General features: G+C 39.3%; 1 protein-coding gene across 2 annotated transcripts in view; it reads left to right on the top strand.

The window, feature by feature from the left end:
* LOC118819560 (arf-GAP with coiled-coil, ANK repeat and PH domain-containing protein 2-like) overlaps positions 1 to 23100 on the top strand; it is a 96894-nt gene extending 73794 nt beyond the window's left edge. The window contains exons 14-23 of one of the 2 annotated variants that reach the window (XM_036587416.1): positions 219 to 427; positions 1208 to 1277; positions 2827 to 2921; positions 4261 to 4448; positions 7897 to 7989; positions 8861 to 9072; positions 9939 to 10048; positions 12376 to 12486; positions 14018 to 14079; positions 22098 to 23100. In XM_036587416.1, coding sequence (XP_036443309.1) covers positions 219 to 427; positions 1208 to 1277; positions 2827 to 2921; positions 4261 to 4448; positions 7897 to 7989; positions 8861 to 9072; positions 9939 to 10048; positions 12376 to 12486; positions 14018 to 14079; positions 22098 to 22177 — 1230 coding nt within the window. In that variant the 3' untranslated portion in view covers positions 22178 to 23100. Of the gene's footprint in view, positions 1 to 218; positions 428 to 1207; positions 1278 to 2826; positions 2922 to 4260; positions 4449 to 7896; positions 7990 to 8860; positions 9073 to 9938; positions 10049 to 12375; positions 12487 to 14017; positions 14647 to 22097 lie in introns of those variants that run through there. The other variant, XM_036587415.1, reaches the window with a different exon arrangement.
* Positions 23101 to 27350: the final 4250 nt, after the last annotated feature.

The following is a 27350-nucleotide window of genomic DNA, read 5'->3' as shown; positions in this document are numbered from 1 at the left end:
GCTAGCTACATTAGTCTTCTAGCTCCAGTGCTAAAACTAAAGAAGCAAACTTTAGACACCAAACCGGACTTGACTAATCAACTAAATGTGCGCTAAAGGGAAAATCTGGGGGATTTTGACTTTTCTTTTAATAGCCATTAATGACATCCTTCAAAGACAAACCGTCTTAATGAGGTCACAGAGGCATCCGTCTGACATAAGCCTAATGTGTTTGACAGAAGCTGGACAGGAAATCCTCACCGTCCACAGGAAGTCTCGACTCAGGCTCTGAGTCCAGAGAGAAGAGTCTGAAAGGAGAGAGCGCCTTACAGAGGGTGATGGCCATCCCTGGAAACAGCACCTGCTGTGACTGCGGCCAGCCGGACCCCAAATGGGCCAGCATCAACCTGGGCATCACTCTCTGCATCCAGTGCTCCGGCATACACAGGTACAGCAGCGCGGAAGCTGAATCTACTTCTTTAAGGAATTTATACAGCACCGCGCAAAAGCACAGAAAACTGTTTAGTAAGTTTTTAAACACTGTGTCCACTCACTGTCCACTCACTGTCCACTCTATTAGACACTCCTACCTTGTCAGTCCACCTTGTAGATGTAAAGTCAGAGGCGATAGCTCATCTGCTGCTGCACAGTTTGTGTTGGTCATCCTCTAGTCCTTCATCAGTGGTCACAGGACGCTGCCCACAGGACGCTGTTGGCTGGATAATTTTGGTTGGTGGACTATTCTCAGTCCAGCAGTGTCACTGAGGTGTTTAAAAACTCCTGTGTCTGATCCACTCAGACCAGCGCAACACACACTAACACACAACCACCACGTCAGTGTTACTGCAGTGCTGAGAATGATCCACCACCCAAATAGTACCTGCTCTGTGGGGGTCCTGTGGGGGTCCTGTGGGGGTCCTGACCACTGAAGAACAGGGTAAAAGGGGGCTAACAAAGTACACAGAGAAACAGATGGACTACAGTCTGTAACACAGTGCTTCTATATGGTCAGTGGACCTGATTAAATGGACAGGACCCCCCATGGACCCTCACGGAGCAGGTCTGTTGTTTGCGTGCTGTTATAATGTATGTGATTGTAACCCCTGCTGTTTTTTAGGTGGTCAGCGTCAGGATCGTCCTGATTAGCTGTTTTGAAACTGTCCCATAACCTGCTGTTTCAGCTGTTTCAGCTGCTGTTAACGTTGAATATGTTTGTGTTTCTCTTTAGGAGTTTGGGAGTTCACTTCTCCAAGGTGAGGTCACTGACGCTGGACACGTGGGAGCCGGAGCTGCTGAAGGTGAGAGGAGAGGAGAGGAGAGAGAGATTCTGTGCTGACAGATGGGCATTTGGATGCGCCAGCGTTCAGCTTGTCTCTTCCCACTGTGCTCATGTCACAGCTTGTCATATTAACCGGGGATGCACTGAAATTTTGGCCATTAAAAATTTTGGGCAGAAAATGGTAAAAAAAAAAATTCAGGTTTTCAGCTAAAAGAGAATAAAGGACAATGTTTTGACCAGAAAACTCCTGAAATAATAATAATAGTAATAATAGTAATAAAAATGAGGAATAGCAGCAGATCAGCAGTGAAAATATCAATATATGTAAAATATGTCGCTGTTGTCAGAAGAAAGCCTTATATCTCCATTTTTGTTGTATTTCAGTTTTTGACATAATTTGAAAATACCTATTGCACTTTACATTGTCTGTAAATTTCATGATAAATGAACTAAAAGAAATGACCCAAAATTACTTGGAAAAAATTCTGGTTCCATTGACTTCCATTAAAAGTGAAGTAGGTTTTTTCCTTCTCCTGTTAAGTTACCATTTCGGAGACACAAGGTTTTGTTCGGACAACAGCGATACGTAACTGTTTCACGGTTTCTACAAGGAACGTTAGGCGTGATATTTGTAGTCTCTGTTCAAAGAACGTCTCCATCACAGGTTTCATAGAACCTGAAAGCACGTCTCGATACGCAAAACAACAGAAGCAGAAAGGAAAGCCCCGCAGCGCCGACGACGTCTGTACACTCAGCTTATCAAATTATCTAAACATCCACAAACCACAGACAGAGCAAAGAATTACTAACAATAATAGAATTCACTACCTTTTAATTACCAGCTGTTCTCTGTTGTTGAGGATGTTTGATTTCGTGGCACATTCTGTAGCTGCACACTGTAATTATTTTAGTAAGTTTATTTTATGTGATAGGCTCCAGCACCCACCTGACCCAGAAGGATAAGCAGCTTAGATAATGTGTGTGTGTGTTTTTGCTGTTAGCTTTTTTTGGTTGTCGAATTATGACCCAAGGTGTCCTTAAATTTGGAATTTGCATTTTAGTGCATGATTAATATCAACATTTCGCTGCTGTTGGAACAAAACCACATATCTCCATTTTTTCCGTTTTTCATTTTTTGACATAATTTGAAAAAGGCAGCTGCCCTTAATGTTGTGTTAAAATCTCAGGATGAATGGACCGACAGAAATGGTTTTTCCTTCTCCTGTAAAGTTACTTTTTTGGAATTACGAGGTTTTGTTCTGACAGCAGCGATTTTTTTTTTTTATCTGGTTAATAATAACTTGTTTTAATACAGTGTAGATTTAAATGCTATAGGCCAGTAATTATAGAAGCTATTATAAACTAATACCTTTTCCATTTTTGGAAACAACAGGAAGTTATTAAATGATCAGTAACACACTGTAATTATCTGTTTATAGTAATTTGTCATGTTATCTGCCGTCAGACATCACCACCGTTAAAATGCAAGGCATTCTTAGTTTAGATATTAGTTTTATTATAGATCTAATGTGTAGTTTTCTGTGCTGTGTGTTTTTGTCTGTGTGCAGTTGATGTGTGAGCTGGGAAACGGAGTCATTAATCAGATCTATGAGGCTCGAAGGGTGGAGCTAGGAGCTAAAAAACCACAACCAGGAGACCCCAGGTATACAATACATTTTTGTTCTTTATTTTATATTTTACATCATTTGAAAATATCCTTTATATTGTTTTTTTTATCATGAATGGACCAATAAAAAAGAAGTCAAAGTCAGCTTCTTCAAAGGACATGGTGCTACATTTGCTACATTTAACATAAAACAGCTGCAGACGACGGTGCAGATAAATTCAGTAAATACAGGCAAACTGTAACAACACTGTACAAAAATTCTTCTGTATAATATACAATACATTTATGGCACTTGGCAGACACTCTTATCCAGAGCGACTTGCAGTTTGATCATTTTTCACACAGGTAGGTGAAGGTAGTGTTAGGAGTCTTGCCCAAGGACTCTTATTGATACAGTTTAGGGTGCTGACCCAGGTGGGGATTGAACCCCAGTCTACAGTGTAGAAGGCAGAGGTGTGACCCACTACACTACACCAACCACAATAACCATACAACCTATACTGTACAACAATTAAGCACACATTAAAAATGACTTGGAACAAAATCTTATGAGCTAGTTAGGAGAACACAGGTTCGGTTCCAGATTCCTCCTTGATGCCTCCAGCAAAAGCAGGCATTAAAATGGTTTGAAACCGTTTATCTGGGCAGTAAATGTGTTTTTGGCAGTAAAATCACTACATAGCATTAAAGTAAATGCAAATAAACATAAAAACAGTAAAACGTAACAAGAATGTACTATTTATCAGCAACGTTATGAATATGTAGGTTAGAAGAACCCAGTTAGAACGCATATTGGGACTTCTGCCCTAAAGCCATCACATTTGTTCGGTTTCATCAGCAGCACCTGCTTTAATTTAGTGAAGAATTTATTAGACAAACTAGGTGCTGGATAATAACTGCAAATAATACTGGGCTTGCTCCAGGATATGGAAATGACATGCATAAAATCGAGACTTGTGTTATTATTATATCGCTGTTGTTGGAAAAAAACCTCGTATCTCCAAAATGGTAACTTTACAGGAGAAGGAAAAAACTTACTTTACTTTTAATGTAAGTCAATGGAACCAGAATTTTTTCCAAGTCATTTTGGGCTGTTTCTGTTGGTCCATTCATCATGAAGTATACACTCAATGTAAAGGGTAGCAGCCATTTTCAAATTATGCCAAAAACAGAAAATGACAAAAATGGAGATACAACGTTTTTGTCTGACAGCAGCGATATGTATATGTTCTAATACCTGCCATATGATATGTGTATGAAAACCCAACATACCTGCTGTTCACATACTGACACAAATATTTACACGAGTGATGTCGTTTTCCTCTTAGACTTTAATATGTTACGCAAACCAGCTCTGTTTCTTTCTGTGCTGCAGGCAGGAAGTCGAGTCGTACATTAAGGCGAAGTACGTTGACCGGCGGTTCGTCAGAAGGCCGTCAGATGAAGAGTTGAGGCTGAAGGTGGTGAGTTTGAGTAAACAGGAGAAACGCCTCAGCGACTGCTCCGAACCACCCAGAGCTCCGCCCTCAACGCCCAAAGCCCGCCCAGAGTCTGGTGCATCAGGTGGGTCAGGTGCTGGGGACGTTTTAAATAACCGAACTGAAATACTGTTTGAAACTGCACCACAGCTTTGGCCACTTTTCTGCTCTGTCTGCTGGATTCTGTCCTCTCTGAACTGTCGCTCTGGTGTAACTCTGGCTTTTACACTGTATAAAGTTTGAGGACTCCTTCATTGTTACTTTTTCAGTAAGATAAAACCCACAGGTCCTTAACTTCATCATGCTGTGCTTACATTAGGGCATCTCACACTGAAACTCCTGTAGTGCAGAGGTGCTTCAAACCCCTGAAAGGTTTGAATGCTGATTAGTGCTGACATCACAACAAGGGGAGAAAGTGGGTGTGGCCTTAGACTTTATTCCCAAGCTAGCACTGTCACTAATATTAGCACAAGTACATGGGTCACTCTGCAGAAACGTCCACTGTTTTATCTCTCCATAGGAGTCACTGGTGTTACTGATCCTCACTGGTGTTACACATAATAAAGGAACACCAGAGACATTTTTAATGAACAATGCATTTTACAAAATGGCTGCTACAGAGCATCAAACCACATGTTGTCAATCATGGAATATCCACTAAAATATGGAATTTAATCCATTTGTATTCCATATTTTCACCATTTACCTCAGAATAAAGTCGGTCACACCAGTGACTTCAGCTAAAAGCTTCATATGAAATCATGAGCTAAATGAGAAAATCTCTGATAACTGAAAGACACAGTGGACTCACCATGTGCTTTTCTTCATACATCCTCAGAAAACAGGTAGAAGGAAGTCAAGTGATGTCATCAGTGTGACTTTTATTTCAAAATACGAGATTTTTTGTTACGCAGTAACACCAGTGACACAACTCCTGGGGACAACAGCTTTCATTATATATTTTATAATATTTATTTGGCTTTTTTTTTCTTTGCCATTTAATTAATATATTTCATAGTCATATATAGATTAAAGCAGTTACAATTACAGAAAACGTGTTTTTTCTTCAAAATATGGCCTCAGCCTTCACACATGACTGTGGGGACGAGCTCTTCTGTGGTGCTTGGAATTCTGTATGATTGATTTAAAAACCAATACTGCTAAATTGAGGCTCAAGAAGGTGTAATTGTTAAAATAACTTATTGTTTTATTTTAAAATATAAATAAATTGTAACTCTAACATGTTTTTTAAGTGTAATATATCTGTAAATGCTGGGGACACAAAAATGGACATTTCTGTAGAATGACCCATAAATGTGTGATATTGTTTACCTCTAAGTGAACCTGCTTAGGCTTTAGTGTTGTACTTTATTACAAACTAACAAAGAAAACAAACATTTGTATTACAGTAATTTTGAAAAGCGAGGTGTCCCCAAACTTTTGATGGTCAGTCTGACGTTCTTTGTCCTCTGGCTGTATTTGCTCTGTCTCTGTCCTGCTCTCTGCTTCGTGACTAACAATCCCCTCCTGCTCCAACCTTCTGCCCTCCAATGTCTGCCCTTTTCTCCTTGACCTCTGACCCCTGGCCTTTGCGTAGCTGCGAGTGGTCTCGAAGAAGCCCGCCGCGAGTCGCTCTTCTGTGCTGATGAGTTAGACTCTCTCTTCTCCTACTTTGACACCTCAGCCAGGCGCAGTCGTAAGTACAGCTGTATGTGTTTCCCTCCTGAACTCATCACCCCGGCGCTCTTCCTGCTCCTCCTGCTTTCTTTCAGCTGAGCTTCGTCACCCAGTCATCTGTCTAACTCGACTCATTCTCAGCGGGCTTCACTTTTTAGGTGCTGGTGCCTTTTTTCATCACTGTAATAAGAAAATCTCATGTTTAAATGGTAACTTTACGAGAAAAATAGTTCTTAAAGGAATAGTTTGGCAAAAAATATCTAATTTACCCAGTTTCACCTCAGATATAATCAACCAAGACAAGCTTGATGTCTGAAGGTTTCCCCTTGAGTTTTACACTAGAGCTGCAAGGCTAATGTAGCTAACCAGTGATGGAAGCTGATTGTGCAATAATAGTAGCTTAAGTTGTTTATACTGATGCTAAAGTTAGCATCTGCTAATATAAGTTTAAAAAAAAAGCTTTTCAAAGTTGCTGCTGGTCCACTTGTCACAAAATATGCACACACTATAAAGGCGAAATGCTGTTTTCTGTGGAAGCTCACTCTCACCAAGTAGAGGAGAAATAATCATGATTTTTTCACTTACTGTATTTCCTTATGTCAAAATTATGACTTAGTATGACTTTATATCTCAAAATGATGACTTATTTAATCTAAATTGTGACTTACTTCACGTTAATGACTTTTATTTTCAACGTAGTTACTGATTTGCTCATGTAATGACTTATGTTGATAATTGTCACTTTGTTGAAATTGAATAGCTTATTATTACAGTATTATCACATGTATTACATAGTATGTCAGAACTTCAAATCAGAATCTAAATAAATAAAAATCTTAATAAATGCTGCATTATTTCAAGATGGTCAGTCAATATTTGGAGAAAATAAGTTGTTTTTCATGATACTACATCAGTATTTTAAGAGAGGCTACGTTCACATTGCCAGGTTGAAGTGACACAAATCTGATATTTTGCCCTAATGTGACTCAGATCTGATGTTTTCAGGGCTGTGTGGACAGAAATCTGATCTTTTCAAATCCGACTTCCATATGTGGTCCTAGATTGGATACGTATCCGATTCGTGGCCATGTGACCTTAATGTGACACTCAGATCGGAATTCATGTGCTTTTTTCCACTGCGCTGCGCCATCATTCAGCGTTACCATGGCAGCAGCGCCGAACAGAAGTTAAAGCCTGTAAACGGTGGAAAAGCAGCTCATCTCACCTTTTTCTCCTTCGTCTCGCTCTAATAATGAAGCTGAGAGCTGATCAGAGTTAATGATCTTCTCAGCGAAGCTCGTTCTGCTCGTTAGTTTGTTGCTGATGATTCACGTGATTCATTCACATGACGTTACTGAGTAGGATGAGCTCATGAGGGTCATTTCAGGACGCCGGTTCGTCACATTAATGACAGATTTGATTCACTTACCTAAACGAGTGTGAAATATCGTGTCAGAGAGATCGGATTTGAGTGAAAAATCGGATTTGAGCAATGAGGATTGTAATGTGAACATAGCCAAAATGGCATTACATCAGAGAAGGAGTATAGGCATTTTTTCTTTTATGCTTTGTGGGAATGGGCTTCCTTTTTCAAATGGCATTAAAAAGAGGGGAAAAAAAGGGAAGAGGTGTTTTGAGGGGGGGGTTAGAGATTTTCGTAAGACAGTGATGATATTAACCTGTAACTTATTTCTGTGGTGTTTCTTCTACAGTTTTCATTTGTCATAAAACATCCTGTTGAACTGTAGTGAAATGCTCATTCATGGTCATTCTTTTGCCACTTGGTCAGCATTAATTGTTCGTGTTCGTCATTATTGTTAGACTGTCAATAAGATGATCTCGTTTGTTTTCAACAGTAAAGAGTGCAGACAGCGGCATCCCGAACAGCACCGAGGGCAGCCGAGAGATACTGGCCACTAGTCCGTCCACCAACAGTCTAAATGATGCAGGTCAGCCACCTGAATCCTCTGTCATCAGTGATCATACCACTTATTACTGGACCGAAGAGAGTTACATTTCCATCAGTCTGTAATAGCCCTTATCTTTAATCCTATTACAGCTGAATTAATCACTAGCCATGTTTACATGCAGCCTGACAATCCGTTAATAATCTGACTGATAGCTCAATCAGAATACAATACGTCCATGTAAACACCGCAATCGGAATAGTATATCCGTGTAATCGCCTGTATCTGATTACATTCCCTATCGGAAAGTTTAAGTCTGTTCTGATCGTGTTTGTCGCGTCATAGTGAAAGTTTATACCGTTCAACATGGCGGAGCAGAAACTGGTCTGCAGAGGAGACGAAGTTTATGCTCTGATCTTTAAAAGACGGCGGTGGGACGGACGTCCAGCTTATGTGTCTCAGAACACGACGTCTTCCTCTCGGCCTTCTTTAATAAGGACATGTGAAGGACGTTTTCCTGAGTCTGACATCATTTAAAGTAATTAAAAACACAAGCGCTGCTCACTGCTGCTCATCTCACTCTGACTGGACTCACGTGATGATCGCTGTCATGGCAACACGTACACTAAGTGTTTCTCTACGTGTGTGCATAATTTTGGATCTGATTACTTGTAGTGAGCATGTAAATGGAGATTTTCATCAGATTGTTGAGTAGAGTGAGAATAAACACCTCAGTCTTAATCTATAAGCGGAATGTATTCAATCAGATTGGCAAAAATCTTTTGTCATTCTTAAAAAAAAAAACAAACAAACTGGAAAATAGTATAAATGAGGAAAAATCACTGGTACTGTGTCTTCAGAAGTGTTGTGTATTTCTCAGAGTGAATAAAGCCTCTCATCGTGTTTTCTGCAGAAGTAGCAGAGCCGCAGTCGCCTCCGTGCAGCAGTAAGGAGCTGGTGGTGTTCTGTGAGCCGAAGGAATACTCGCCCGGCCTGCAGCTGTACTGGGCAGCTTTCACCCGCAGCCTGCCCAACATGGCTGAAGCTTTGGCCCACGGAGCGGAGGTCAACTGGATCAACACGGAAGAGGAGAAGAGGACACCACTAATCATGGCTGTGCACGGGGTGAGTGGAGGGGCTTGTTTTTTTTAATGCTAGAGCTTCCAGTGATTAATATATTAGTATACAACTATTCAGACATTTAGTTAATCAAACACATTTATAACAACAAACGTTTCATTCTAATTCATATACATGAAATTGGTAGCTACAAACATTCGTGCATGTGTGAGATCCTGCTGGTGTGGGTTTCCTCTTCTTTAGCGATGCACACAAAAGCGATTTGAGCTCCCCCTTGTGGAGAATCAGGCTGCTGAATGTGGTCGATTAATCAGGAACATATATTTTAATCGGTTTTTCAATCAAGTAATCATGGCAGTATTAATTGGTGTCAGTATTTGTGTCCCATTCACTAATTTTGGCATACAAATGATCAAACTTTGTGCACGGAGCAAGATCTAATTAAAAATTACCACCAGATTCACAACAGAAGAAATCCTAATCACCTACGGGTCTGCTGGATCTACCTGCATCACAACCAGCTTTACCTGACCTCTGCTTATTTATGATTGGTTGGTTTAATTCTGTGTTGATTTGAACCAATCAGTAAGCTCTCTCCAAATAGTGACAAACTATCATAGAAGGGGTGAACACACACACTTCAACTCCAGATGGTTTATTAATTAGTATTGCTTGGATTGTGTGTTTTAGAGCAGGAAAACACTAAAATATAAAGCAGGGGGACTTCAGGATCAGGGCTGGGCACACTGGTCCGTTATAGATTGTGTATTGTATAGTTTATTGTCTATTTATCGTCTGTACTGATTTCTGCTGGATAAGTTTGTCTCCTCATCCTCGTGTGCTGCTGTTTCGTGCTGAATGTAGCACCCCGGTTCTGTATTTCATCCCTCACTGGCCTGTCTCTGTTCCAGGGCTCTCTGGTCACCTGTGAGTTTTTGCTCCAGAATTCAGCGAACGTAAACCAGCAGGACAGCCAAGGCAGAGGACCACTACACCACGCCACCATCCTCGGCCACACGGGGTCAGTTTCCTCCACACCTTAGCCTACACATCTAGTAAAGATGGTTCTTCAAGGATTCTTTAGTGTAGAAAATTGTTCTGTATAGAACCATGAGCACTCCAAAGAACCGTTTGCATGATTAAAGGATTCTTTGCATTGCCAAAGTGTTCTTTATATCGATGGAGAATGTGTCATAGATGGTTCTATACAGCACCAAAAAGGGTTATTCTGCTGTAAGAAGCTTGACATTGTAACAACTTGGTGCTATATAGAACTGTTTTAAAAAAGGTTCTATATAGAACCATATACAACACGTTCTCCAGCAATCTGAAGAACTCTTTTATGATGTAAAGAACGCATGCAAAGCGTAAAAGCTAACTGGGGAGAGAGTTAGGCATTGATATTACAGAGGAAGAGTGAGCTAAAATGTGTTTTACACAACACATCACCACTAATTCAAGGATATGGAAAGTATTTGAATGGAAGAATTTGACCTCTTATTTTATAACTCCTGAAATGCGGAGTAAACAAATTAGTCATCAGCAGCCGTGTTGGAGGATGTGTTGGAGTAAGGAGGCCAATCATACACACATCTTTTGGAAATGTAAGGAACTGTACTCTTTTTGGGAAAACGTTTATGGTGTGGATAAAGACATTTTGGGTTATTCAGTTCCCAAAGAATGCAAAGTTATGTACCTCTGAGATATAAATGTTCATGTTATGGATTATGACAAATATTAAACAAAAATACTTCTGATAGCTGTCAAAAAAAAAAAACAATAACACGAAATTGGTATAAGATTGAACCTCCATCTATAGAACAGTGGGTGGAAATTGTACGACAGATTTATACACTGGAAAAAGTTTGAATGAGAGAAAATGTATTTGTTAATAAGTGGCGAAAATGGACAGCATATGACACCAGAGAAATACATAGGGATAAATGGATAAATGGACGGAAATGCAAGGATACTACACCTTTAAATACACTCATTTGATAAGAGTTTTGTGACCACAGACACATTTTTTTCTTTTTCTTGGTGGCGTTCTGATTGTGACATTCCTTTATTGTGCGCGTCTGTGTCTACTTGTAAAAAAACTCAGTAAACACTTCAGTGTTAAAAAAAAAAAAAACATGCAAAGGGTTCTTTGAGTGTTCATTGTTCTATAGAACCATTTTCTTTACTAAAGAACCTTTGAAGAACCATCTTCTTTAAGAGTGTACCGCACACTGGATGTGACATACTGTGTCTAAACATTTGAAGCTGTTGTTCATTTTTAGCTGTGCCAGTTTCCTGTTGGTCAAGTTTTTAGCTGTGTTTAGTGTTCAGAATATCTGAATCTGTCGTGACTTTGTGATCTTTGTTACTGCCACCAACTAAATCATAGAGGTTTGTTAGGATGGATAGTTATTCAAATAAGGACTCTTTCTTTTAGGAGTGCAACAAGAGATGTGCTAATGCTTTGGATTAGCAAACTGCAGAAACGTTTCCCACCCTGTACTGAGTAATTCTCTGATATAAAATCGTAGCTTATTTATGAGGCTCTTATTATTATAATAATAATACAGGGTGATTCAAAAAGATTAATCTGATTTCAAAGCGCCGTATTTTTACAACCGTGGGGCGCCTAGGAACCAATCACAATCCAATTGAAAGAGGGGATCATAGAGTTTCTGACTGTCAGTGGAAGATGCTCCCTTCAGTCTGAGAGGAGATGAGACCCCTGAGCAGAAAGCGTTCTGCGTTCTCCACTTCAATAAGAGTGAATCCGTCATAACTGTGCAGTGTGATTTTCGTGGGCAGTGAAGCTCCAGCAGCTCAGAGCGTTCGGCGTTGGTTCCACAACACTGGATGATCTCCGAAATCGCACTGAAAGAGCTGTGAGTGCAGCAACACCCGACACGCTCAATCCAGTATGGGATGAGTTTGACTATGGCGTTGATGTTGTCCGCACAGCTGGAGGAGGTTCAGACTGAGACCTTTTATAATTACATCATAAACTTTACGCTCATTAAACCATTTCCAGTTTACTGCATTGATCTGTAATGATTTACAAGTGAAATAAATCATTTTGATGAATCTTTTTGAGTCACTCTGTATAATAAATATATATATATAGTACATTTTAACAGTGCTTTACAGGAAGATTCAAACAAACCAATTAAGAAACGATAAATAAAAGACACTAAAAGAAAACAGAGTGGAATTTGTTAATGCTAGCGAGTCTCATTGTGCTCAGTCCTGTTCAGAAACCCTGAATGATGAACTGTAGTTGATGTCTGGTTGTGCAGAAGGTTGTCTGACCTTGTATGGAAAATAATTCTTCTCTCTGCTCTTCTGCTGCAGGCAAGTGTGTTTATTCCTGAAGCGCGGAGCCAATCAGAACGTGTCGGACATCGAGGACAAAACGCCGCTGTCGATCGCCGTAGAGGCGGCTAACGCGGACATCGTAACGCTGTGAGTTTCACTGCAGTTTTGTCACGTCTAAATATTTTTGGTATTACACGAAATCAAGATTCCACACTTTATATCAGTAATCTGCTTTAGTTCACTCTAAAGCAGGGGTCTGTGGTTTAATCAGATAGACCAGTCTGATATTTGTGACTGTTAGCGCAACAGCCCTGCTTCCTTATAACCCTTAGAAGTGTAGAGTTGCTTTGCAAACATTGCTTAGTTACAATGCTGTGAAAAAGTATTTGCCCCTCACCTTACCACTCACACTTAAATGTTTAAGATCATCCAACAAATTTTATTATCAACACAAAGTCAATGCAAGTAAACACGAAATGCAGCTTTTAAATGATCATTCCATTAATTGAAGATACAGATTTATTCAAAACCTGTATCACCTGTGTGAAAAAGTAATTGCCCCCTAAACCTAGTAACTGGTTGTGCCACCCTCGGCAGTGACACCTGCAATCAAACTAGCGATGAGTCTTTTACGTCATTGTGGAGGCATTGTAGCCTACTCTCCTTGTTTTGTTTTAATTTGGCTACATTGAAGGGTTTTTGAGCATGAACTGCCCGTTTAAGGTCTTGAGATGGGATTCAAGTCAGGGCTTTGACTCGGCCGCTCCAAAACCTCTATTTTGTTTCTTTTGAGATGTTTGTCTGGGTTCTTCTGTGACCTACTGAATGAGTCCTTGATGCGCTCTTGGTGAAATTTTGGTAGGCCGGCCACTCCTGGGAAGGTTCACCACTGTTCCAGGTTTTCCCCATTTGTGGATAATGGCTCTCACTGTGGTTCGCTGGAGTCCCAGAGCCTCAGCAATGGCTTTGTAACCCTTTCCAGGCTGGTAGATTTCAGTGACTTTGTTTGGCATCTGTATTCAAATCTCTTTAGCGCGTGGCATCATGAGCTGCGGTTTGAGACCGTCTAGCCTGCTTTACATTGCCAGACAGGTTCTATTTAAGTGATGTCAGCAGGTCTGGCAGTAATCATGCCTGGGGATAGCAGTGAAACTGAACCCAATAGTCAATTGAATTTGGTTAACTTTCACTTCAATACATAAAATCATCATTTAAAAACAGCGTTTTGTGTTTACTTTGTGTTGTCTTTGTCTAATATTAAAAGGAGTTTGATGATCTGAAACATTCAAGTGTGATGAACATGCAAACAATAGAAGAATTTGGGAAGGGGGCAAATATTTTTTCACAGCACTGTACATACAGTACATACATTCATTTATTGTATCAACTGGTCAAACAACCAACATGGCATATTTTACATCAAATTCAAATCATAATAAAATATCTCCTCTTCTACTTACAAACACGTGGGTTGAAAGTTCAGAATCTGCACTTTCCATATAATTTCTCCACTTGTTTTAATAAGCTACTATAATTAATCTCAGGTTATAGCATGTTTTTGTGAATAGCAGCTACAAAAAACAAGGTAACGATTCATTCGTTCGCTCTCGGGCGTTTCTGCAGAGTTTATGTGAATGTACGTGTAAATAAACCTCCTTTATCTCTTCTCTGTTTACAGGCTGCGACTGGCGAAGATGAACGAAGAGATGCGGGAGCTGGAGGGGCCGTATAACCCGACAGGTCAATACTCCTCTAACAGCCCTACTGAGATGCAGTACAGGAAGTGCATAGAGGAGTTTATTAGCATACAGCTTGGGGAGTCCTAGCATTCAGCCTGCGCAGCTCACCTTCACCAAAGCCTTTTAACACGTTCACAAAGACTTACAGTGAGAATCTGCACGGTCAGTTTTGGCGTTAGGTGTTAAAGGAGGTGCCCTGCTGGTGATGAAGCAGCGCGTCAATTTAATTACAGTGAATTATGGTCCTTTCTTACTCACCAATGCCTGTTAAACACTCAGTGAGGTTATTCGTAGTTCTGTCCTCCTTCATGCAGCCAGCAAGGTAGGTTTGATTCAGTTTGAAATGGATTTGGAGTCATTAGCAAATGATTCAGTGCATCAGATTTTCAGATTTCACTATGAATCAGTTCAGTCTGAATCTTAGCAAAATAACCTGACATCACAGTGAAATTGGAGGCTGCAGACAAATTGTGGTCAAATTTTCACTCCAATTGAGTTATTTTGGTAAGATTCAGGATTATCTTTAAAAATACATGTAAACAAGTGTGAATGGAGGAACTCTTTACACAGTACACTAAGATTTATTTATTTATTTATTTATTTGTTTATTTATTTATTCATTCATTCATTCACTTTCATTTTTACATGTGAAAAAAGTCAAATTTTATTTTGTCCCAAAAGGTGCATGCTTAAAAAAATATTATAATTGATTACTACATTACAATAATAATCATTATTATTATTATTATTATTATTATTATTATTATTACTGCTTTGCTCGGCCGAAAGTGGCCGCCCATTAGTGCCTATAATAATATTAAAATGGCGATCATTGCTCTTTTGCCTCATTGCATCCGCATTTATAGTAGCTTCCTTCTTACAGTGCAGAATACTGGGGGGAGATTATTATAAAAATATTGTTTACCAAGACGAGGTAGTGAATACTGACTGCGCTGTTTAACCCTATGAAGAGATCAGCTTATTTTTGGTGCTGATATTGTTTTCAAACAAATTTATTTATTATTCATTTTATCAAGGAAACAAAAACGAACTGCTTTATTAAACCTAATATTTTTATATAATATAATGTTTTATTTTAATGTCATCGAGTGTCTTAACAGCAGGTTTTATCTAAATGATGATTTGATGCTTTAATTTTCCAAACTGTTGTTAAAAGCATATATTTAAACCTGTTTGTCTGTATAATTCCAGCATCACTAAAGCTGGATTGTCAGTCTTTAATGCTGCACATATCAAAGAGACACATTTCAACTTGTTTTCACCCCGAGATGAAAATCATACCGTTCCCAAACAAGTAGGATGCCCACAGTGAAACAACAGGGATTTTACAAAATCAGTTTCCAAACACACTCAGCACAGAACTCAAGTTCAGCTCATCCCTCCAGCCGAATAATTAACACGTGAACTAAAATTAAGGTCTTATTTTCTTGAATTTCTGATGTATTGAGTCAAAATAATTACATATTTAATATGCAACAAGCAAAATGTTTGCTTATCATGCTGAAGTAATTACAAACTTTCTCGGCAAGTAAGAATTTTTTGGACTTAGTTTGAGAAAATATTGAGAAATTTTTGAGAAAGTCATTATTTCTAACTAATGAGTCACAGTTTGAGCCTGAAACAGAAGGATAAGGACCCTTTTACCTCCTATTTGGTGGAAACATGAGCTAAACAGGATTTTATATTTGCTGATCCTATGTTAATTCTAAAGGCGTTCCCAGGTCCATGTTCATTTGCGGGGAAGTTCTTAGTTGATAACCTGCTAAATTGGCCGCCACCACTGACTCAAAGTGTCTCTAGATTGTCGGTAATTAGCGCCTCTATTAGTAAACCTCATGAACCTGACGAGCCCGGTTCCAGCCCGAAAGAAAGAAAGACAGATCCTCCCCCCAGATCACGTGCACATCCCCGCGGCAGCAGTAGCATCATTTCCTAAAGTTCAGTGTGTAGATCCAGCTCTCTGTGAGCTACTGTGTTTCCTATCACTGTATAAAAGAAGCATGGGGCTTTAATGTTGGATGCATCGTGAGTGAGCTCATTCAGATCGGTCATCACTTAAAACTCAAAATAATGATATTATTAATCAGAATAATGATAAAGCACGACTGATAGTGGATTATAGGCAAGGCAAGTTTATAGAGCACCTTTCATACGTTGCTGTCATTCAAAGTGCTTTACAAATGAGAAAATACAGTCGTTTACATGATAAAAACAATAGATTTAAAAGAGAAAATCATCAAATTAAAAATCAAATGAGAAATTAATTGGGGTAATTAAAAATTAAAAGGTAAATTAGGATAAAAAGTCCCGTTACGGTGGAAAAGGGTCTATAAACGCTAACAGTGTTTAAACTGAGCTGAAGCAGCTCAAACAGGAACGTTTTCAAGCCAGATTTAAATGTCCAGTATCGAGGCTCTTCTAATGTGAACTGGTTCCATCGAGTTACAGTCTGTTCATGATTTTTTTTTTTTTGCTTAAAAATAGAGTTTGCAAGACAAACTAATAAAAAGAATCATTCTTTACGTGTCAAAATAAACTTGAGTCTCGATCTCAGGGCTGAAAATTGCATCGAACCTGAAAGTAAATCGCTGTTGTCGGAAGAAAACCTCGTATCTCCAAAATGGTAACTTTACAGGAGAAGGAAAAAACATACTTTACTTTTAATGTAAGTCAATGGAACCAGAATTTCTTCCAAGTCATTTTGGGCCGTTTCTTTTGGTCCATTCATAATGAAATGTACACACAATGTAAACAGCAACAGGCATTTTTAAATAATGTCAAAAACTGAAAAACAACAAAAATGGAGATATGAGGTTTTTTTTCCGACAGCAGTGATATGCATAGTTACACCGCTTGTAGTTATATTTTCTATTCAGTCTGACTTTTAGCTACATCGCTGGCTGCCTGAAGGACAGGAGGGCATAAAAAACCTCACATAAACATAAAAATAACTCTAAAACAGAAAGTTACTGTAGTATTGCTTTAGGATTGTCCAGTAACCGGATAAATGGATGCTGTTGCATGATCAAATACATGTCTTTTTAATTTCTTCTCTGTAAGTTTATTGATTATCATTCACTGACAGTAATAATTCAGTCTGATGGGAACACATGGGCGAGAATAGCCCAATGCAGGAGGACAGAGTAGCACTTTAGTTACAGTGTAGGACTGTGTTTCTTACTTGGTTTTTGATGCAGAAGCTGTTTATCGTAGCTGAGTCACATCAGTAGGTCAGTAGTATCAATATAATCATCGGTGCCGGTATACATTCCTTATATGCATTGTAATTTAAAGTCGTGTACTTGGATGGAGGCACATCTACATTTGAAATGTAGTTATTTTATATATTTGAAACATCTTAAGAAGTTCTTATTTCCTCGTAGCTGTAGTTCTCTATTTCTATGGTTTTAGCACCATAAAAAATATGCATTTTATTATTTGTACTACCTTTAATTGCCATTTGACTGAATTTTTAACCCATGTAAACATTTTAAAATTCATTTTTTTTACAAGATTTTACTAATTTGACCATTACAAATGGTGTCTTGCACACCTCAGATATTGTTATTTGAAAGTTACTTATTTTTTTAAATTTATTTTTTAAGTGATGAAATATATATAAAGGTATACTTTGCATTTTGTGAAAAATGTGTATATATATGAGTATATTTATGTATCAGAGACTATTTAAATGACAGTTAAATGTATACGCATCATACCGATATAAACAAATGTCTTGTCAGTTCACTTTGCACAAGAAAGCAAGTGCCAAACAGATTGTAGTGTTTCTGACTGAAGGAACCAGATGATTAAGTTGTAGTGCTGGTTTTAACCACAAGAGGGCGAACTAGAGCGAAGTTCTGTGATGTTAAACACTGGGAATATTTGGAGCAGCTGTTCTTTTGCCTCTTTCTGTTTCTTTTTTTCTGAACCTCTTATGTTTAAGGGGTTGCTGTGCTTTTCCTGACAACTTCACTGCTGTTTTCTTTAACGCTGTTCGCCTGGATTCTGACACACTGGCCTAAATGTGATGTCGCCTTTCCTGAATGTCATAAAACCACAGTCTCAGCTTGGAGCAAAGTAGAGAGGTCAAATATTTTACTCTGCTCATCTGTCACTATAGCAATCAGAATAGTACATATTAGGCTTTTGTTTAGGGCTGGGCGATACTGTCTATACCAGTATACCATCATGCTTTTCAGTGTTTACTGATATTTTTAACAGTATATTCATGACATGATGCTCAGTCAGGCTGTGATCAGTTCTCTTAAGCCAGGCATACACTGTGCGATTTTAGCCCAGTTTTAAGCCCGATTTGGTCGGAGCCGTCTGAATTTCATGATCGGGCCAAATTTCAGCTTCGTCGGCCGTTGTTTACCGCGCAGTGTGAAGGGGAAACGATGCCTGATTCGCTGCCCAAATGAGCTCCGATTGAGCAGCCTCACAAACCGATTTCTCAAAGTTGCACCCAAAACCACACCCAATCACAACCACCGCTCCTATACGAAGGCCAAAAAGCCCACATTTGCGGCACCAGTATCCATATATGACTACTTTGAATTGCGAGGTATAAATAAATGCAGTGTTCGTCAATGGCTGAATCTCAAACTGCCCCCTACTTCCTATGTAGTGCACAAGTTCTGGCTTCTACACCAAAACAATCCTCTGCTTGTCCAGTATGGAACTGTGCACACATGGCCGAATCTCAGAAGGCTATTTATTAGACATGTGATGCAATTTCTGGGTGCAGGAGCAACTATTTTAATATGTGGTGGACTGTGTAGGGAGCAGGGAGCCATTTGGGATTCAGCCAGTTTCTTGATCAGGACATCGGAGGCGCAGCATGTTGTTTTGAATGAAACAGGTTTATTGTACACAGTGGGTCTGTAGGGGCTGCGTTTCACGACCGTGTCATGTCAGGTCAGTCGGACCAAGTGCTTTCGTACAGTGTGAGCATATAAATCACAGGCTTTGGCCGAACACAAGGGGCATTCAAACGTACAGTGTGAGTCACCAAATAACAAAATTTCTAAAATCGCACAGTGTATGCCCGGCTTTACGGAACAGCCAGTTGCATAAAACATTTAGCAGCTTATTGAAGTAATTTTATATTCTTATATAGCTTTATATTCTTAATATCTACAGCTGTGTGCACGTTTTGTTGATTTTCTAAATGTAAAAGGTAACACATCCTCAGGGAACACACTTAACTATGGTATTTCTAGTGCACAGTTACTGTTTATTTGCTTTAACATATTGGAAAAAAAATGTAAAATATAAAATGTGCCATAACTTTCGCACAGGCCACATTTCCCAAAATATGTTAAAAGCAGCACATAAACAGTAACTTTGCATTAAAATGTGCAGAAGTGTGTTCTCTGTATTTAAGCTAAGAAAATCAACAACAACATAGAGCTGTTGAAGGCTGTCCCTGATTGGTCAGAAACTCAGCTCTGATTGGTCCAAGAGCTGGCTACTATCCATAATCCTGAACTTAACCGGCCCTGGAGCAGGTTAGGTGAGCAGCATAGGTTGCCATGGCGATGTAGCCCAGTAAAAAGTGATCCACTGTCGTGATACAAGCTTCGTAAGACGGACCTCAGGACTTGACGTTTAGAAAGAGCAATTAAAATCCCATGAAAACTAAATAAACCTTGTTAAAGTTTCAGTTTCACTCCCCAGTCCATACAGTCCATATGTAGAAACTAAGCTGCAAAAACAGCCCAATTTGATTTGTTTTTGTGATGTCACAAAAACCAACGCACATACATGTATCGTCCTATTCAGCCTGCAGCCGTTTAGCCCCGCCCACTCACACTGAAGTTACACTTATCGTTGTTTTTGGTCCTTAAATCCACACAAATGTAATAAGTTGACCTCAGGAAGAAAAATAAAACAAAAAAATGTATTATATATGATATTTTTTCTCTGAAGACATTTTTGAAAAACAACAATTTAGATGAATCTGGCTTTATATGGCTAGAAACATGAATTAATAAAAAAAGTCAATTTTGATTGAAGGTTGACAAAAAAACTAGCTCTATCACAGAGATGCACAACTCTGGTCCTGGAGGGCCGGCGTCCAGCACAGTTTGGAGGTTTCCCCCCTGAAAGACACCCACTTAACCTGGCAATTAACAGAGAAGTGTAATCAGGTGTGTTGGAACAGGTAAATCACCAAACTGTGCTGGACACCGACCCTCCAGGACCGGAGTTGAGCACCCCTGCCCTATCAGGTTTGTAAGTGGAGCAGCAGCAGCGTGAGAATGGACTCATTAACTTTATTAATGCAAACTTAAATAACGCCTCATAACACATTTGGAAAATATCACAATATTGATTTTTATCAGTATCGCCCAGCTCTGCTTTTGGCGCTGTCTGTATTTTATGCTTTTGGAGCAAAATTAAACACTAAAAAGTTCAAAAGTTTGCGATCACTTGCCGTATTAACAGTTTTTGTTTTTTTATATATAATAATAATTGCACAGAGCGGATTTAAATATTACAGACTATTCGCCGAGAAGTATTTTTATATGTTTTGTTTAAAATTTCTAGAATTCTGTCAACAAGAAGTTATTACATAATAAATAATATACTGTAATTATCTGTTTACATTAATATCTGCTTTGAGATTTGATCTCCAGGTTTAAATTCTGCATATAAATTTTATTAGAGCTTCATTCTTGATGTTTTTCAGCTTTTATCTTCTGCAGCTGGGTGGGTAGGATGGTCCCGCCTCTCCCCCATCACTCAGCGTGATGCTAGTCAGTGCAGGCGTCTGTTAGCTGACGTAACAGATCTGGCGTTTGGCACTTTCCTCCGAGCGCGTTCGGCTGTCCGATGACGTTGCGTGAGTGGCAGTTTGAAAAGATGCGGTGGTGCTTCACAGGTCTCGGAGGAAGCCTGTGTTAGCCTTCGCCCTCCTAGCGCTGGTGGTATCGTGTGACTGGGGGAGTCCTGACTAGTGGGTGGGATTGAAGACGACTAAATTGGAAAGAAAACTAAGGAAAAATCTGAAAAAATTCTCAACTTTCACAACTTTCTAGTAATTAGTTAAAAGGGTGAAGTTGTAGAGCTGTAGCATCATATTAGAGTCAATTTATGAACTTATCTCCAACCAAATCGGTTTTACTTTATTAAATACCTTAATTCTGATTGCAGACAGTGTATTTGCTGCGTTATGTACTGTACGTACTGTAGGCTCCTCATTACAGAGACTGTGGTTTTCCTTCACCTCCGCTCCGTCACTCTGTGCTGATACTAACGGCTGCTGTACTTCTGTAACTCTGCTGATTTCATTGTGACTCTGTTTTGATCTTCCTCGTCTGAGAGTTTGTGGCAGCGCTGATGGAGAATGTAAGAGTCCTTCACTCTGTTGAAGTGATGAAGGTGAGAGCGATTTAACATGAATAAATCTGTTTATTTCTGGACTCGGCTTTGTGCTCCTCTCTTCTCTACAAAGAGCTTCTCTTTTCTCTCCTCTCGCTGCTGCTCGGCCGCTAGCGCAGGTACGGCTGTGTCCTCACCTTCTTTCACCCTTTCACCTCTTCACTCTGGGAGGTTCTGCTCCACACGCTCAGGATGAAAGCCTGGACCCCAAAACACCTGCAGACAAACAGCCGTTAGAGGAGCTTTACACATTTGCTCTGTGGACTGTTTCAGCTGTGATCGTTAACTGTGTTGTTTTCTCCATCTTCTCCTCTCCTTTCACCTTCTTCTTCTTCTCCTTTTACATTTTCTTCCTCTCCTTTTTTCCCCTCCTCCCCTTTATTCTTATTCTCCTACTGCTCCTTCCCCACCTGCTACTTTCTCTTCTCCTCCCTCTTCTCCTCCTTTTCTTCTTCTCATATTCCTTCTATCCTCCTTCTCCTCCACTTTCTTCTTTTCTTCCTCCTCTTCCACCTTCTTTCTTCTTTGTTTTTGTCCCCCTCCTTCTTTCTTCTTCTTCTTCTTCTTCTTCTTCTTCTCTCTTTTCCTTATTTTTCTTTTTCTTCTCAGGAGATGAAACATATCAGGACATTTTCCAGGATTTTTCTCAGATGGCTTCAGACGATCCAGATAAACTTAACCGTTTCTGAGCAGAAGTGGCTCAAAGCTCCACCAACGCAGAACCTTCCAGGAAGCAGCAGCTCAGCTGTCCTGTTCGTATTCAGCACACAGGGGTAATTTCAGGACTGTGTTTAGTTACAAGCGGATTATATTAATGTATTATACATTTCCCAAAATACTCAAACAGGATCTTATACTGAAGATAAAGCGTAACATTCATTTGTCAGTTGGCGACTTTATTAATACTGTTTTCTGTGTTTCATCCTGAATTATTTGCCAGTTGTTAATCTAACCCAGCAGTGATCGACAGGAAGTCAGATATGATGTGAATGTCAAATGTATCATGAGTGGAAGGTTAATGATGCATCTTTGTTTTTTAAAACCACTAAATTAAAAAAAAATCACACGTTTACTGCTGAACGTTCTCGTCACGTTCCGTATGTAAACAAGTTCCTCCACAAAGCATAATCATATTTTACTCCGAAGTGTAAGAAAACGCATGTGTATGTTTGTTGTATTGCATGTTTGGTAGATTTGTGTTATATAAGTTCTGGGAGGTCACAGACGCTCATCTCACTCAACGTTTTCCAGCACTCGACATGCAGGGGTTTCAGAATCGTCATTACGGTGCCTTAATGTTATAGAGGCAAATTTTACTTTGGTGCATTTTTAATTTTGCTGTTTTTATTGACTTTATTTTCATTATCATGTTATTTTTTTTTATCATGACTTATCGTGACGTGTCATGTTGTGCTTGTTTTCATGTTGTGCTTGTTTTCATGTCTTCTGCAGTGATGAGTCTAAGATGATCTGCAGCTGTGTAGTAGCTGTGTGTTTGTGATCTGCAGGTGTTTTTAATGGAGATTGAGACTGAGGCCTGCACAGTGGGAGTACACTGTCTGTCAAAAGTTTGGGGACACTTCGCCTATTAAAATGTTTTAATGCAAAATGAGCATTCTCTTTGTCGGTTTGCAGTAAGTTACCAAAAAGGGAATCCCTCAAGTTTTTCAAAAAAACCTGCATGAATAAACGGTTAAGATGTTAACAGAGTCGTTCAGAGTGGTTTGGTGTGAAACGCTCTGTTCTAGAGAAACTTACTGAGTCAGAATTGTTCACAGTGGTGGTGATAGGAACCAGACGTCCACCTCTAAAAGCTCCCTCACAGAAAGTTACTACATGAAATGGTTATGAATTCACTGCCTGATGTCTGAGACGCTGATTTACAAAGGTTTTGAGAAGATTTTGACCTTAAACTCCATTCATGGTGGAGGGATACATAATATGCAGGGTGTTGTGAGGCCAGATAGTCTCCAAAAAACTTATTATTTCAGATTTTCCACAATTTTCCCATCATCAACATTCCATATAAACTCAGAAGACTCGTGTAGGTCCACTGGTGGTTCTGGATAGTGAATAAAATGTCTATATTTGTGTTGTAGTCATGGCGACCCCTGGTTCCTATCACCACCACTGTAAAGACATCTGAACCATTTCAAACCAAACCACTCTGAATCTCTCTGTTTACATCTCACACACTCAGTTATGCAGAAAATTCCAAACATTGAAATGTAGAGGAAAACAGTGTCACACATGTAGATACATGTAGACTCATTTGATTTTACAGGCTGTTCGTATTTGTTGACTCCAGTGAATCTTTACTGTTATCCAAACTCCAACTTCCAAAGTCGAGAACATCACTGCTGTCAGAACGAAACCTCATATCTCACTTTTTCTGTTTTTGATCTAATTTGACAATGCCTGTTGCTTTTTACATTGTGTGTAAATGTGATGATGAATGGACCAAAAGAAACGGCCCAAAAACTCTGGTTCCATTGACTTTTCCTTCTCCTGTAAGGTCATCACTTTGGAGATTTTGTTCCAACAGCAGCAAAATGTTAGTTGAATGTCTGTTATGGGCTTTAATGTTCGGTCATATTTGAAATACTGGACATTTTCCCCACTGTTAGCTCGGTGCTAACCTAACACAAACAAGGGTGCTAGCAGAAATTAGCATCTCAGCAGTGGCAAACACAAAAAAACTACTTTCAGAGCTAAAAGGTTTCTGCATTAAACATTGCTGTGTGGTGACATGATTGGCTGGAACACGTACATGATTTAGTGACCGTCTTTCAGCGTGAATAAGATTAATAAGTCATCCTGTGCTCTGCTGCACTGTAACACAATGACCACACACATTAATATGCTCAGTTACTACAAACCGACAAAGAAAAAAAGTGGCCCAAATCCAAATCTTTTTCTCCGTATGTGACACAGATGTGTGTCTGTGTGTCAGTGTGAACAGATAAACACACTGAATCTGACATTTTCAATTCCGGTTTGAGACGCTTTCATATGTGGTACTGAAATCCGATACGTATCCGATGTGTGGCAATGTCACTCAGTCTGAACAGCCAGATCGGAATTCATGCGACTTTTACGTCCGTCCAACTCGACATTCGTCATAATTTCGCGCTGCTGAGACTCATAAACATTTAGGCTGATGTTTCTGTACCAAAAAATTAGAAGAAAATTATCCAAAACCCTCCGTGTTTGAAAAGATTTCTAAAGAAATGTCCGAACGCGGCCGCAGGAGAACGAGGCTGCAGCGATAAAGAACAGTGAAAAGTCTGAAAGCAAAGTTTAAAGAATCCGAGGACGCAAACCAAAGAAGTGACCGCGCCCTTTTTACGGCGAGCTCGAACACTTTCTGGGTGATGAGCCCAGCTGTCAGTCAGTGAAGCTTCATGATGGCTCCTGTGATGCTGGTGAAGATGAAGCTGATCCTCCGGGAGCGACTGGCGTTCGTTGGCAGTCGTGATTGTTTACCTCTGGATGAGCCGTGAGGCAGCGTGACGCTCTGCTCTTTTGCACATGTGGGTCAGTTTAGGAGCTGATCTGTTCAGACTGATGTCGCATACAGATCACACTTAAAAGACAATGTGAACAGCCAAACAAAAAATCGGATTTGGTGAGAAAATTTGGGCCACTTTTACCTGCTGTGTGAACGTAGCCTATGAGCCTGTTTACACCTTGCATTAACGTGCTTTAAGTACGTTGTAATCAGAACACAGTGCATCCTGGAGGTGTTTACATCTGGCTTTTCATCCGTTCCAATCTGAACGTGATCCGATCACCGAAAACACATTAATGCGACTTTTGGCAGTAGTAATGGGAAAGCAACTCATTCTTAAAGCGATACCTCAGCAACCCTAATTTTCCTCCTTCTCCCCCAATATCCACTCAGAAAAACACTGTGTAGTAGCAGCCACAGTTTAATGTGCTTTATTCAAGGTTTATAGACAAAAGTGAGTCATACAGTGAAGAAACCACATAATCAAGACTATAAGAGATCACTGGTTCAGACAGCTCTGTGCTGATCGGTGGTGTTTAAGCTCCAGGGGTGGAAAGAAAACTGAGACACTGTGCTTTGGTGAGTGCTGAGAGCCAAAAACGTACTCGAGTGGACGTATCTACATTTACACACACTCAAAAATATGGCTGTTGTCCGAAGAAAACCTCGTATCTCCATTTTGGACGTTTTTCAGTTTTTGACAGAATTTGAAAATATCTGTTACCCTTTACGTTGTGTGTAAATTTCATGATGATTGAACTAAATGAAATGGCATAAAATGACTTGGAAAAAACTCTGGTTCCATTGACTTACATTAAAAGAAAAGTAGGTTTTTTCCTTCTCCTGTAAAGTTAACATTTTGGAGATGCGAGGTTTTCTTTCGACAACAGTGATATGCTAGTAAAGTGTAAAAGTAGAAAGTAAAAGTTTTAGCAGCTAAAATTAAAAGTGTTCTACTGGGCAGACTTAGAAGATTTAGCCAAACTCAGATAAATTATCATAGCTGTGTGCAGTTTCATTTTACGCTGATATGAATTTGGTTTGTTTTAATTTGGAAACACTGAATTAAGTTGCACTGGAACTCGTCTGATAGTTGATAAAAACAAAAAATGGTCTTTTAGATTTGTAACAAATGGAAAAAATAAGGAATACAAAGTTTTTTTTTCTGTTGGAAATATAATTGAGTAAAAGTACTCAGTTTCAGTAATGCTTGAGTAAAGTACAATAACAAAGTACAGAATATTAAGTATTTTCCACCTCGGTGAGCTTCCATCACTTCTTAGCTACCTTAATGATGTTCATACTATATATGTAGTTGTGTGCAAAGATTTGGGCACCCCCAGTCAAATAACGCTTTCTAAGTGTAAATAAGTTACACAGGATTTACAGAGAACAGACTTCTGCACAGTTTAATACACAATTACTGTTTACTTGCTGAATTTAACACACTGGGGGGGGACAAAATGTGGCCTGTGCAAAAGTTTTTTATTTTTTATTTTTTCTACTATGTTAAACCAAGAATTTGTGCACTAAAACGAGCAGTTTGTTCTCTGTTAACTTATTTTCACTTAGAAAACCAAGTAATTTGATCAAGTTGTTCAGACTTTTCCATACAACTGTATTAACAGCTCTGTGTAGATCAGTTTGTGGCTCTTAAATGGGGTTTTATTCATAAGAGTAGGTTGCTGATTTGGAGTCAAGAGGAGCTGGGCTTTGGGCTTTGGGCTTTGGGCTTTAGGCTTTAGGCTTTAGGCTATGGGCTCTGGGCCTTAGGCTCTGGGCCTTAGGCTTTGGGCTTTGGGCTTTAGGCTTTGGGCTTTAGGCTTTGGGCTTTAGGCTTTGGGCTTCGGGCTTTAGGCTTTTGGTCACTGTGATTTATGCAGGTGAAAGCTGAGTTACAGCAAAATGAGCTGTCTTCCATTGTAAAGATAGAATGAATTAAGCAGTATTGTAGTCTCTGCCTTATAACGGCTGCGTACAGTACAGCGCAGATGTGAATCAGTCTGCGTCATAATTCTCTCTGTGGCCTGTGTGATGTAAATTGTGTACATTTGTACATACATGTGCTTAGGTTTTATTTGCTTTGGGTATTTCTTCAGTAAGAAATAGAGGTACTTGAAATATATATATAAATATATATATTAATAAGCTTGTTTGTCTTTTTTGTTTGATTTTTATGTTTTGAGCTTGTTTTTATTGAAAACTCTGTACTCAATCATATGTATATGTTCCTGGAGATTTATAAGGAGATGATTATATTCACTGCAGATGTTGAGTTTGACTGATGAAGCTGTATTTTCTGTATGATTTTTATAAAGCATTTTATTCTGTTGGCATTACTGATCCGAAGT

This window comes from Colossoma macropomum, unplaced genomic scaffold, assembly GCF_904425465.1.
Source record: "Colossoma macropomum unplaced genomic scaffold, Colossoma_macropomum, whole genome shotgun sequence".
Classification (NCBI taxonomy): domain Eukaryota; kingdom Metazoa; phylum Chordata; class Actinopteri; order Characiformes; family Serrasalmidae; genus Colossoma; species Colossoma macropomum.
Note: the sequence above shows the minus strand (reverse complement) of the source record. Positions and strands in the feature narration are given on the sequence as shown.